The sequence below is a fragment of the Pteropus alecto genome, unplaced genomic scaffold (assembly GCF_000325575.1).
Source record: "Pteropus alecto unplaced genomic scaffold, ASM32557v1 scaffold81, whole genome shotgun sequence".
NCBI classification, from domain to species: Eukaryota; Metazoa; Chordata; class Mammalia; order Chiroptera; family Pteropodidae; genus Pteropus; species Pteropus alecto.
Window position 1 is genome coordinate 7,058,091 of NW_006433378.1, and position 14,973 is coordinate 7,073,063.

General features: G+C 40.5%; 1 protein-coding gene across 3 annotated transcripts in view; it reads right to left on the minus strand.

Annotated features, from left to right (window-relative positions):
* KCNAB1 (potassium voltage-gated channel subfamily A member regulatory beta subunit 1) overlaps window positions 1-14,973 on the minus strand; it is a 314,248-nt gene that overhangs the window by 294,578 nt on the left and 4,697 nt on the right. The window contains exon 1 of one of the 3 annotated variants that reach the window (XM_006908206.2): window positions 1,010-1,426. The exons of the other annotated variants lie outside the window; for them this stretch is intronic. Within the exon in view, the coding sequence (XP_006908268.1) occupies window positions 1,010-1,251 (242 nt within the window). The 5' untranslated portion in view covers window positions 1,252-1,426. Of the gene's footprint in view, window positions 1-1,009; window positions 1,427-14,973 lie in introns of those variants that run through there. 3 annotated transcript variants of the gene reach the window in all.

Here is a 14,973-nt window from a genome sequence, read left to right on the forward strand (position 1 = left end):
TCAGTTTTCAGTTTTCAGCATCCTGTCTTTCTGAACAGCTTTTGCTCAGCTTCCAGATGTTTAAAACTGCAGGCGTTTGTCACAGAAGCACTTGTGCAGGTGCTGCCGGGTGATTTAGCTAAGCACGAGCATATCTTATAGAGATTTGACTAATAATTGCTCTGAAAGAGAATGATGCTTCCCATCTCAGAGCAATTTATAAAGATTACACAGTCAATCCCATACCAGAAAAAAAAAATTTCTCCCTTTTGTTAATCTTTCACAGAATAAATGATGGTATTGGAAGGTTAGAGAATAACCAGTAATTTATCTTGTACTACATTGATAAAAAGTGCTGTCATTTCAAGGAGAACTAGCTCAGCTTCATGAACTAGTTTATTAGCCATTGGCACAGACCACATGATTCAGGCTTACAAAAAAATATAACAGCCCTGAAGCCTAGGCAGCTAAAAAATTCTACTCAATTTATAAATTTCTTTAAGAATAGAGTCCCCATTCTTCATTATGACCCATTAAATCACCTACCCACTTAAAGTCAAAAATATTTCCACTGGCAGCATGTGCGTAGGAGCTTCCACAGGTCAGGTGAGCTTGACTATCTCTTACAGAAACGTTTGAGCAAAGAGGAAATAGACAATTTAAAGCTTGAAAAAGTAAGCAGCCCAAGAAGAGGGCTCACTGCATTCATTTTACTTTTCCTTTTTCTATATGTGTATGTTTTTGCTATTTCGATCCTTCTTTCTTTAATAACAAGAACCTTCAACTTCAGTGCAGTGCCCAGGTTGGAGGACGTTACAATCAGGAAGTACCTGTAAGCCATGCCCGTCTCTGCTCTGGTGGTTTCCTGCAACGAAATTCCATGGACACGTAAAAACTTCTCCAAATATTTCCATTCTGCTGCTCCACTGGGCCTGACAGGCCAGCTATTTCGATCCTTCTTTCTCTAACAACAAGAACCTTCAACTTCAGTGCAGTGCCCAGGTTGGAGGACGTTACAATCAGGAAGTACCTGTAAGCCATGCCCGTCTCTGCTCTGGTGGTTTCCTGCAACGAAATTCCATGGACACGTAAAAACTTCTCCAAATATTTCCATTCTGCTGCTCCACTGGGCCTGACAGGCCAGCAGGCTGCCCGAGGCGGAGGCTTGGTCACTGCTATGTGCCGTCTACACTTCAGAGCTGATTCACTGGATTTGGGCAGACCCAGCTTGGAAGTGGGGATGTCGGCACAGGCAGGTTTATACAGATGCATGTTTCAAAACATGCGGGGAAGTGAAGCTAATTTCACAGTACTTGGCTCTAAGACTGGCTGTATCTTGCTATGATTAACTTGAGTTATCTGGCTTCGGTATGTCCCTAAAAAGGATCAGCTTATTTTCCTTAGATATCCCTTATGATTTTTGTGAGAGCAGGCTCTTGAGTCTCTCTGGCAGAGCGGCTAACTACGTGTTTCTACTGAAGCTTGTGAAAAAAGAAGCCTGGCAAAGGCCAATCACTTTTCTTGTCCCTTTAAATTCCACAAAGTCCAACTTGCGCAATTATGTATTGGCCTTGGGGAAAAAAATATGGGCACACATGTCTTTCTATTTAGGTAAAGGGAAATATTTTGATGGGATATGGGCCAAATGTTCTGTTCTCATAAGAACCATAAAGCCTTGAGGATGATTTATGAGTGTGTAATGAGACTTCTCTAAATTATCAAATATTTCATAATTAAATAATTTATTTTACATGATTCATTTGGGCAAAAGCCTCATTAACATTTGTCTTCTTCAGATGTTTCTGTCAAATGATAGGAAATATCAATAAAGTAGTTATAAAAAGCAAAGGACCCACACCAATATGTTCAATTAATTTTTAACAAAGGTACAAAAGCAATTCAATAGAACTGGCTTTTCAACAGGTGGTGCCAGAGCTGTTGGACATCTATAAGCAAAAACAAACAAAAACAAATGAACCCTTGGTTTACACCTCACATTTATACAAAACTTAACTCAAAATAGATCACACATTTCAATGTAAAATGTAAAACTATTAAATTCCTAGGTAAAACCTTAAAAGAAAATTTTCAGGACCTGGGGACAGGTGAAGAGTTCTTAGACTTGACACCAAAAACACAGTCCATAAAAAGAAAAATTTATAAATTGGATCTCATAAATATTCAAAACTTTTGCTCTGTGAAAGACCATCTAAAGAAGATGAAAAAACAAATTACACACTGAGAGAAAATATGTGCATACCATGTATACAACAAAAAAGTTATAACTAGAACATACAAAGAACTCTCAAAACTCAACCATAAAAACAAACCGTCCTATTAGCAAATGGACAAAGGCCAATCAAAGATATGAACAAACATTTCACTGAAGAGGATATACAGATGGCAAATAAGCACAGCAGAGATAATCAACATCATTAGCCATTAGGGAAATGCAAATTGAATCCACAATGAGATACCTATCAGAATAGCTAAAATAAACATGACAATAACACCAAATGCTGGCGAGGATTCAGAGAAACCGGATCATTCATAAACTGCTGATGGGCAATGAAAACGTACTGCCACTCCCCCAAAAAGCATGGCAGTTCTTCTAAAACGGAACATAACAAACTTCCCATACGACACAGCAATTGTACTCTTGGGTCCTTACCGCAGAGAAATGAAATCTATGTTCACACAAAAAGCTGCACACAAATGTTCATAGTAGGTTAATTTGTAATAGCCAAGGAAGAAACAGAGTGAACTGGGAGAGCAGTCCTGAAAAACGAGACCCGAGCCCTCTTTGATGCATCACGCACGGTCTTTTTCCACACTCTAGATGCCGGGCCCAGAAGAGGAGAGAGGAAAGAAAAAGCCAATACTTGTCTGAAACTGAATTTTCTTTTCACAACCTTCTCAAAGCTGATCATTGTCATAAAGGACCCATTTTAGAGGCAGGGAGTAGAAACTATATTTATGAGGGAACTTTTTGTACCTCTGGCTGTCAATATAAAGTTAAGATCAGTTTTAAACTAAACGTGTAAGACTGTAAGAAATGCCTCCGAACGGCTGAGGGATTCAGTTAATGTCTGTTTTGTGGTCTTTCTGTGTCTCAGGAATGATAATCATCATATGCTGTTCAGAATCTGTAAGTTTTATGCCATCCCAGGGCCTGCAGACTGCGGGGAAAAGTAACAAGTTCATCTGATGAGAGAGGTACTTGCGGCCGACTTCCTTCTGAGGGTTTTTAAGAGGCGCTAGGACTCAAAAGTCACAAATAGAAGCTCACGTAGCTCTGGGTGGTAAGCAGGCTTTACGTATACCTGTTTAGCATTCATAATTAACTCTGTGACTTTGGGCAGTTCCGACCTTTCTGTCACCTTGGTTTCTGTATTGGGCCAGACTTCAGAAATCTCTGATTTCTTTAGGTCTGCTGTTCTATGAGTCTTAAAAACTATTCAAGCTACACATTCGATAGAGGTGAGGACTCCCCCTGTGTTGAGTGGTGAAACGGACTCATTAAATTACTAGCTAGTTCTCTAAGACACCAGGCCAAGGAGATTGCCGCAATTATTCTTAGAATATACCAGTCACGTTTTTGCCTCACTTTAAATTTTTCTTGGCTAAAGAAGAGACTTGTTAAACACCATATTGTGGATTTACGGACATATCACAGTCATCTAAAAATTGTCTTGGCCTACAATTGAAAAATAAGGATGGAGCTGGTGAGGCTAGAAGAATGGGACTACGTTTCCGTGGCTGGAGGGAAGGAGTGACAGTTCTGCCCAAATGAGTTTGGACAAGGGACACCACACCACAGAGCAGAGCTTGTCTTCCTATTCCGATTACTTATGGGATGGCATCTTCTTGCTCGTGTCCAGGCGTCTGCTCACTAGCCCTCTGCAGGTGATGCTGTGACAGGTGAGAAGTCACCTGACTGAGACTTCTGCCTCCATCCCCCTGGGAACCATCAGAGGGGGTTCTCCTCTTGTCATTGCCATCTTCTCTTCACCTTTGCCGGAGCTACCTCCGGGTCTATTTGGACAAGCTGAGGCCACAGTTTAATATGTGTATGTTGTATCAACTTAACACAGTGAAGAAAATATCACCTTTACCCTTGAGAAGCTCACAGTAAAAGTGACAAGACAGACCCATAAAGGTTACATAGCAATGCCCTATGAGCTACGATGGAAATGCGCAGTAAGGTGATGCTGAAATCCACTCTTGGGAATGGAGCTGAGGAAGTTTTAACTCTTTACTCTGCTGCTTGTATATTATATACTCTTGCATTGTAACATAAAACAACTTCTCCCCAGTGTGTAATTGTCATATTTCTAATGTATACATAGACATATACATTATAGCCTTGCTTTAGAAATAACAAAGCATATTTAGGGTGGCCAGATCTACAGGTCTCTTTCTTGGCCCTTGGGATTTCACTGGCATTCTGCATAAATCCCACGCTGACCCACATTGTCACCCAAAAAGCATCTTTGAGTAGAGCTTTGGCATTTGCAGCAAAAGTCCCCTCACTTCTTTGGGTGCAACTCTCTTGCTATTTCTGCAAAAGGTCCCAAAAGATGCCAATATGTGGTCTTCAGTCTAAAGCTAATGTGAAGAAAATGGCCAGTGGGACCTAGATGTGCAAATGTGCATTCTGTGGACAAAAATGCCTTGAAAGATAGTGGTTAGGGCATAAAGTACCTTGGAGAAGCAGTAGGTAAGGAGGAAGGAGGGTGGAAGATGGGGTCCTGGTCCTCTTATACAGGCCTTGCACTCTCTTTTTAAGTAATGTTGGGCCATGGAAGGTTCAAGCTCAGGATAGTATTGCGGTCACATGCTGTTAAGTCATCGCTGAAGTAATGCTTCAAGGATGATGAGAACACGTCCCTGTCTTATCTCAGTCTACATTCGCCTAGCTTAGAAGAATTTCCATGGAATGAGAGTAGAATATGGTGGAAAGAGAATGGGCTGTGAAATCAGGAAGACTTGGGTTCAAATCCTACCCTTACAACACTGTGAGAACTTTCTGAGTCCCAGTTTCTTCCTCTAGAAAATATACCTCACCATATTATCTCATAGTTTTGTTGTGAAGATTTAGGAAATGTGGTATTTGGTGTACTTGACACAGAATAAATAGCCCAATAAATGGTGGTTATTGTTCTAATATCTTCTACATTGCATGACTCCGAGGACTGCCAATAACATCAGTCCATGTGGATAGTGCTCCTAGTGTTGCCGTGCATGGCAGGCACGGCTGTATGTGGCAGACCTGGGCAGACTCGGCAAGCAACAATTTTCAGGGGACTTCAATGTATGGGTTGCATGACTGCAAAATGGATGGGATAGCTTTAAATATGACTTTCTCCTTCCTAGAGAGAAGTGAAGGATTATCTAGATAAAGTTGATTCGTTCGTCATCTGGCAAGAAATCCATCCATCACTCCTTAAACATCTACTCAGAAAGCAGATTTGAAAGTTGCAAAGAATCCCACACCTCCACAGTCACTGCTCCATGTGCTCTGCCATGGGGCTCATCCATCTTCTTCCACACATTATTCTTTTAGGGTCTGGACAAGGCTGGGAGGCTGGGGCACAGAGTGGCATCAGATAAAGTAAATCTCAGCTACAAAAGCAATGCCTAAAAAATGTATAGTTTCAGTTTTGTGATCCAATGCACTACTGAGAAGTCTTACTGTGATCTTTCCATATGAACCAACTTAACCTCTTCATCGACTAACCAAAAAAATCTAGAATACTAACTAGCACTGTAACAAATGTTATAACTCAGCTGGTTAATTCTCTTGTTTTATAAATAAGGCAGGAAATATCCAGGTAAATTGGCAACATTGAGAATCAGTTATTGGTCACCCCCATAAATTTAACTTAAAAAAAGAGTCAGTGATTGTAAGGACTGTAATACAGTACAAATTTCCAGGAGCAAGGGCTTGCAGGGCAGACAGGGTTTTAAATCTTTATTCAACAACATTCTACTAGGTGATATGAGTACTCTCTGAGTTTTTAGTTTCTTTCTCAAAAAAATGGGGAAAACAATGCTACCCCACATAAATAAATAAGCTAAGTTAGTTTATATATTTTAAATCGTCAGATATACCACACTGCCTCTTGAAATGACATTTCTCTGATAATAACTATAAATGTTTAATCATTGATTAAAGTTCCAAGACAATACTGTTGAAAAAGTGTGTTTCTGCCGTGAAAGACAAATTCACTTTGCTCACTCTGTGAAAGAATGTTCTTTTCAGCTGGACAAATTATAAAGTTTAGAGTACTACTGTCCCATCAATATTTTGAGAATTTGTGTTCTGCATGGTTTGCTTTTCTAACATCTCTAAGGATTATTCCAAGATAAACTTCAACTTGAAGCAATTTCAGCATTTGACATTTTCCCAAACAGATTCAAATGTTAGTTCAAATAAAGTGACAACTAAATTTTTTAGAGGTCACCTTTTTAGCGAACAACTCTTGGAATACAACCAAGAATAAACAAATGAGCAAATAAGAGATAACGAGGCTCATGTTTCAAACTTCCTGAGAGAGTACCTCAATTCATGAACCATTTACTCTTTCTTCCTCATAATTCAGGCAAGATGGATTTTCTTATTTCCCATTCCTCAGCAGAGTAAAGACAGCAAATGAGATGAAAAAGACTATTAGAGGCAGACCTACTATGAGCAGCAAGAAAAATTTACAGCAAGCTGAATGATACAGAAAAAGTAATGGCGGGGGTAGATATAGAAGCAAAACTTTAAAAATAAAAAATCAAAATGAGGCCTTTAATTTTCAAGGCAAATAATTCTATATGCCTTAATAGTCCCTAAGGACATAGCATAATAACTGACATTTATTAAGATAAAGTAGAGTTATCAAGTTGTTTCTTCAGGTTTAAGTTTCAACTGAGGTCATTTTTTGCTATTTTTAAATTGATCACAGATGCTCAGGAAATCTTTTGAATAAAAAAGAATCTATATTGTACACTATAGATAAGAGGTTGGCAAACTACAGCCTGGGGACAAATATAACTCTTTTTGTGTGTGTGTAACTTTATAAATAAAGTTTTTTTGGAAAAAAAGCAGCTATAATGCAATATACAGATGATGTATTTTAGAATTGTACACTTAATACCTAAATAATTTTATTAACCAATATCACCCGATAATTTTTTTAAAAAGAAAGCCATGTCAATATGATTCAAGCAATAAAAATTATTTGAAGTAAAAAAAAAAAGTGGAAAAAAACCTTGACACTTAAATTAGAAAGTTTCAGAGAAAAATCTCATGAGTGAAAGTTTTTATTTTTTGACAATGTCAGATGAACAAGGCCTAATTGTAAATTTATTCTGAATTTAGAAATATTATCTTGCCCACATCACAAACTTTTTTTCCCATTACCAGAAACTTGGTGGTTTAGCCAATTCCTGATCTAAGAAAAGGTCAGCTTTGTTCTTGAGCCACAGACCATATAGTTTTTCCCCTGCCCCTTTCCCACCTGCCTCTTTGCTGGCTCACATTCCCACAAACCTCTGGACATGCTTGTAAAACTTCAGTTGAAATGGTGCATTTTGTGTATTTTTCCTGACACTTCTCTTCCCTGTCTTCCCCAGTCCTGACAGAACTAATTATTCCTTTATCTCTGTTTCCATAGCACATCATTCACACTTCTAATATTATATCAATAAAACAATATTGTGTAGTCTTGTTTTCCCTGAAAAAACTTCAAAATTATTCATGGCAAGAAGCCTGTCTTATGCATCCCCGTATCTCCAGAACTAGAACATAATAGATGATCAAACCTCTTGAATGAATTGTTATTTAGTTTTCTAGTTTGACTTAGAAATTGTTTAAATGTTACATATATGATAATAAGAGACTGTCCTTCAATTCTGAATATTAACTTTATTGGAAATTCCTTTAACTGAAAATACTTTGAAAACACATTTAAACTTAATACTCCTTTGCCATTTATTTTGGATAAATAGCCATCTGGCACCTAAAATAGTGTAAACAGATTTAAGCATTTAATATTTTGTTCAACAAGCAACTGGTGTTTGGATAGTCACATCATTCAACTTGCTAAGCTTGGACAGAAAGAGCATCTTCCTAATGCGTCCCACTTGTGGAATTGTTTATGCCGCCTGTCACCTCCTTAGTCTCAGAGGTAATTAAATAATTCAACAGCCCTTTGGGACAGCTTGTTTCTTACTTAATGTTCATCACTGTAATCAAATTAAATATGAAGATTAAGTTATAAAAATGCACTTTGGGCTTTAATTTTTTAAGTGAAGCATTTCAAATGGGAGAGATTGTAACAAAAAAGTCTCTTGAATGCAAATTCACATTTTCTTAACCAATTTTTCCTCAAATTCCTCGCCATTTCACACAAAAATGTACATGTGTCTAGTTGGAGGATAGTGAGCCAGAGAAGGAATGCCAGAACATCGTAAATGATATGCGGTTTTAACAGTATTGCATTCAAACTCATGCTGTATCCTGCTGCTGGCAACAGAGTGACTGGCTTGTCTGTCTTCAAGAGTCCCATAGGTGTATTACAGAGAGACCTGTGTAATGGTTACATCGTTTGAATGAACGTACTGTCATAGCAACTCCTCTTAAAAACACATGCCTGGCCAGTTCTAATTTAACAGACCGAATTAGTGAGCACTCTTGGCTCTCAATGAGATTGATTCCATGTGCCTGATCCTGCCTCATGCGCTACCAGCTTATGCCTGTGGCGCCAGAGCCTGCAGCTGTTGCCATGGTGAAGGATGACCGGGGCACTGAAAGACTCCGTCTCAGGACCAAGTGGAGGCGGAATAAAGCCTGCGCTGCAGGGAGGCTCCCGAAACATCTATCCATAAGTGATTCTTTGGACAATTAAAAAAAAAAAAAAAAAAAACTCTGAGAGTTTCAAAACAAGAGCTGAGCATTCCTGGATTTACGTAAGCAAGGCTGTGTTCCAAGTCCCTGCCAAGCTAATATCAGATCACCATCTACAGATTTCCCACGGGTCATCAGCCTTCTCAGTGAAACAGAAAAGTGGGTTTCAAGTAGAGAAGCTGAAAGAGGTTGACCTACCATGTGGCTAAGGCCAGGCCGGCGGGTTAGCCTTTGAAGTAGGAGAATAACATTGGCTTCTTCCCTGTTATAGGAAACAGCCAGACTCTACCTCAGCACCCCCTTTATTCTGCTCTGACCACCGCTCTGAGGCAGAAACTGGTCAGCTGTTCACATGCCTGTTTCTCTCTCTTCCTAGGCATGCATTTGGACTACAATTCCCAGTCTCCCTTGCAGTTCAGCCAATGTCACTTCTGCCCCAGGTGCCACTGACAGGCCTGGCCCATAAAGTACCCTCCACATGATCCCCCCCAGTCTCTTCTCGTGTCTCATGGATCTATGTCAACACTCAGCCATCTCCCACCTTAGAAAACAAAAGTTGAAGACAACAGAACTTTCATCTGCCTGGATCCCACCTCGTTGGAACTTCCTACCCTTGATTGGACTTACATGAGTAGAAAGTAAATTCTCTAATGTCAAATCACTGAGATTTCAGGATTTAGCATCTACAGTTACCTTTAATAAAATCAATGAAATTTACTTTGTAGAGGACATTTGCCTACAGCCTAATCATAACACGCATTCATGCGCCCTCCCTGGACTGGGAATCAGAGCCAGATATCCGGTCTGGAGCCTAGTTGAATTTCCTGGTAACGGAAGAAATATTCGGCAAGTTCCTCTTTGCAATTAGGTTGCAATGCATATACCAATGCACACAAAACCCTTAAGTTCTCTTGCCTTGGAAAGGAGATTTTTCTCTAAAACTGGAAGACTGGCACCTGGTGACATTTTCCATAGCTAGGGAGGCTGTTGGGGAAAGGAAGCATTGTCTCAACTGTCATCTCCAGAGAAATGTGAGCAAGTGCTCCTCAGAACTGCTATTTCCTCCTCTCACAGAGCAAAAGCATATAATACAACCACGAGAACCTCTGACAGGACATTAGCACATGCCATTTAGTGACGACCACAAGCTAAAATCAGAAAGGCCAGGGCAGCTGCTGCTGTGGAATCTTGTGTCCACTCAGAGCTCATCTGAGAGGGAGGGGGCAAAAGACTCTGACTTATACCTAAGATCTGAAATTGAGTTAAATTAATCTAATAGAGGATGACTCTGGCGGTGGTGGGGAGAGGCATTCTCCAGGGCCTTTGTTCTTACATAGCTCTTTTGATGGAAATGGTTTCCATGGGAGAGAAGCCTAAGGAAATATTGAAATTCACAGTCCACTGTATTACACAGCCCTTTCTCTCCATCTGAGTGACTTCCTCCCCATCAGAGCCCTGACATCCCCCAGCCCTTTGCTAGACACACACAGGGCAAACTGCAATGGCCTCAGAAGGGGAAAGAAAGCTGTGACTCCCATAACCCACATTAAGGAACCTTAAACTGTGATGAAAAGTGAAAGGTGGAATTACTAAAGTGACATCTCAGGAGCAATCTACAATCAACCCAAACTAAGGGAGAAAATATTTTGTGGGAGCAACAGGTGACATTTGCAGCCCAACTATCCAGGTTCAAGGACTGTTTTTATCACTTACTAGAGTCTGACCTTAGGAGGATCTTTTCTAAGCTTCAGTTTCCTCCCATAAAGTAGAAGAGCAAGATTCTACCATGTGGATCTAGAACATAATAATAATAATAATAATAATAATAAACCCAAACCATTGATTATGAGAAAGGACTAAATTGAAAAATCTAAAGATAGTGCCAGGTACATATCATATAAACAGTGTTCAATAAACAGTTGTTGATATTAGGAAAAGAAGGCAGATTGACATCACAGTCTTTACAACGCACCCAAGAAATCCTGTCCAGAGTCTGGGAAAGAAGTAGGGCTATACCTTCCCCCATATTTACTAGAAAATCAGATTAAGGTAACCATGTCCTAGACTGAATTTGAGACAATATCTCAAGACAGATGATAATAAAAATAATATAATAGCAAACATATAGATAGTGGCTGATAGCATACCACAGATTTTCGCATGTACTATTGGATCTAATTTTTAAAATTCTGAAGAGAGATAATGCAGATGTTTTCATTTTCACCATATGGATGAAGAAATCGAGGCTCAGAGATGGGATGTGATTTGCGTAAATCAACACAGCTAGCCAGCACTAGCCAGATTTTAAACCCAGGCCTCTCCATTCCAGAGGATCCAGATGGATCCTCTCCATGTGGAGAGCAGACATGTCAGACATTTGATCCTTGTTTATCAGAAAGGATTTTAAACAAGGGTGTAAATGAAAATCTTAGAAGGACAGGGTTCTAAGTAAAGCAAGAAAGAAAGCAGCATGCGAAGACCATTCTCTTAGGGTTGGGCCATTTTCTCAGCCTTAGAGTGCTCATGGAAAGAACCCAGAAAAATGTAAAAAGTGGATGTAAAATAACAGATGAGCACTGATGGCACTTGAAAGGGGAATGGTAATAATTGCATTTGCTGAAAGGGCCTTTCTATGTTCTCAGTACTTGTGCTAGCAACTTGATACATACCTCATTCAATCTTCCCAACTGTATGAACATGTGATATTGTTATTCCCATTTCACAAGTAAGGAGACTGAAGTCCACATAGATAGTGACTGGTGGGCAGTGCATGGTGGAAGGACTCAGACCTAGGTTGGCCTGACATCGGAGTTTATATTAACCCATCCTCAGTCTGTAGTCCCAGAAGCTTACAGAGAAGGCAAGATGTACAATGTCTCTCACTGGCTAAAACTAGAAGTACACAAAAACCTGAAGGGCAAATGGAAAAAAATTAATAAACTAAAATGTATTAAATATATCTTGGTTGTATAAAAGGAAACTATCTATAACTAAAGCTAAATTTTAAAATCACAGTATGATGTTACCCAATCCCGGGAGAAGCAGAATATTAAATTTATGGGAACAGAACTAAAAAGGCTAAGCTTGGACAAGGAGAAGAATAGCTATGACTCAGAATGGAAACCTGGGATATACTTGAGCCCTTTGACAAAGAGGCAGCCCAGGGAATGGGTATAGAAGAAAAATTAATCAACAATAGACATGAAGTGAACAAGCAGAGCCATCTTGATCACCAAAGGATGTAGGATGTAACAAGTCCACGAGGCTGTTGCATGGAATAAATGGAATGGACATAAAAAGCCATGGGCAGATGGCATGATGCTTGCTAGGTGCTTGATAAATGTGAGGAGATGAAATAAATAGTGCTTTGTGTACCTCCTGTAGGAATTTTTCAGATTTGAGTTCTACCTCTACTCATATGTCATGAATATTTTCCTTTAAGTTGACTCATTTATTTTAAAACTTAGCCTTGTCCTGTGCCATAATAACCATGAATTCATAGGTTTGAGGTATAAGTTATACATTTCTTCCTAATACTCATGAAAATAAATATAAAACTATCGAGAGATTTAATGTTCACGTGCCCCCTCCAATATCATCTCATGCAACTTCACAAGCTCTATAAAGGGCAGTGAGCAGGAAATCAAACTCTACCCCTTTGCTCTAGATTATGATACTTTTATACCAGGTAGGCTCACAGCTGGAAAGAGCCTAAGAGATCATCTTGACTAGTCTTCTCATTTTACAGGCAAACACTGAGTCCTGGAGAACTTTAAAACCTTACTGTGGTCATAGAGCAAAATGAAATTCGAATCATGGCTCCAAACCCCTTAAGTGATGCTCCTGGCATTACACAAGCCTGGCCCTTGGAAGGTAGGGGACTTTGGGAGAAGAGAAACCGAAGTTTCTGTGCTGTCTGTACTCCACCAACATTCAGTTAGGAGAGAACCTTGTGGGCAAGTCCGAGGACCAAAACATAAACACTGCCTTCAGAAGGTACATGGCCCAACTAACAGAAATATAAAACTCAGAAATTGCCTTTATTTTCCCAAAATATCCCCTAAAGTAGTTACAGGGATGGAGACTGAAGCAAGTCCCTGTGTATTTGGCTACCACTGTGGGGATGCAGATGCCTGCCCAGGGATGTCTGTTTTCAGCTCATCACCCTGTGGGGTACAGCTGCACAGGGCAACGACAGCCTCGTGGTCTTTAACTCAAAGGACACCATCATCACCTTTAGGGACCAGATCAACCCCCTCTCCCCAGAGGCTGCTGCTAGCATGCTGGGAACTTTCTCTGGCTACCTAATTCCTGTCCGACTGATGTTCATTCTCTCGCCGTTCACCCAGTCCTTCAATAATCTAAGATTTGCACTAACTAAAAAACAACAGAACGATAAGCTAGGAAGCACTCTTTCTAGCTTATGTCTAAAGTCAAAGTAAACTACACAAAAATGTCCTTGTACTCTAACATCTCTGCAAAGATTCTTCTACGTGACTTCTCATGTAAATATTCTGAGTTGTAGCCTAAAAAAAGCAAGCCTGCTATAAGAAATGTGTATTATCTTTTAGAAAAGGAAGCGCTTTCTCTTTAATAAGAAAAGAATCTAATCAATAGTAATTTATAAGAAAAAAATCGGCTTACGAATTTAGAGTTATACCATTGTAGCTCATTTCCATCCCTCTATACTGTTTATTTGTAAATACCATTTTACTGATGCTGCCCACTGTGTTCTAGGTCAGCAGAGGAGAGGGAAGGGGAGGAGGGCTGAAACTGATCAAGTGTTCAATGAACGCCAGACGTTTTACTTCGCTTCATGGAATCCCCACAGAAGTCTTCTGAGCGAGGCATTCTTACACTCATTTGCAGAATCAGACTAGAGTCAGTAGACTCCTGAAAGGGGAGCTGTCCTTAATTTTGGTAGATCCAATAATAGTCTCGTGATGATAACAAGGGCACAAATCACATCTCAGAACTATGCTTAGGGCCTTTATGTGATAACACAGTATATGCCAGGCCCTATCCCAGGTGCTTTACTTATTTAAGTCATTTGATCCCATAATGACTCTACAGCATTGGCACTCTTATTACCTACCTTTAATAATGAGAACCTAAGTCACATACTGGTTAGTGGCAGAGCCAGGGCTTGAATCCAGCAGCCTGGCCCTAACCTCCAAGCCAACTGCCTGCATTAGGTAAGAGGCCTGCCCAGAGCCTCCGGCTGGTAGGTGGTGCTGCTGGCGAGCAGCCTGCAGACCTCGGGACTCCTGAGGCGTGTTTTTCATCACCAGGCTCCACCAACACTTCTCTTTGCCAAAGCCAACACCTGCATTTGGTGCCCTGAACTCCATCTTCTTCCTTTTTGAGAACTTTGTTTCAATATTTCTGTTACACACTCTCTCTCCTCTAGACTCCTCCCCTCTGCCCACAAACGTCTACAGATCAGCTTTCTCCTACAAAATTTCCCTGTGCTCCTGCTTCAGACATCAACTATCACCCTCTCTGCTCCTCTCCATTGCCTCTTTTTGAGAGCAGCCCGCACGCCAGCGCCTCCACTCCCGGACTCTGCCTGACTCCCAAGTCTTTGAAATGATCTCCTCTCCTCCCATTCTCCCAGCCACACTCCCAGCTCCAGCCAGCAAGAACCTCCCCAGGATGCTTGCAGGCGCCTTGTGAACAGCAGCAGCTCTCCATTTCCATTTCATACTTTCATACATCTCTGCCTGTGCTCACACTCGTCCCTCCACACGGATTGCCTTCCCAAGACCCCGTCTCTTGCTCAAGTCCTGCACGTGTTTCAACTGCAATCATTCCAGCTGGGAGCACTCACTCCTTCCTTCCAGTTTTGTTATGAACTTTGTTATAGCATTTCTTATTTAAGTGCATGTCTTATCTCCCCCCGGCTGTACCTAACTTGAGAGCAGGATTCTCGTCTAATTCATCTTTGTGTTAGCTACAGGGCCCTGTACAGAAAGAGTGCTCAGTCAGCAGTTGTTGAATGTTCATGCACTGACCTCAGGCTTGATTCTCAACACTAGATCTTACTGCATGATTAGGTTGCTAAGCTCGCGGATCACCCACTACCCTTCCAGCAGGAA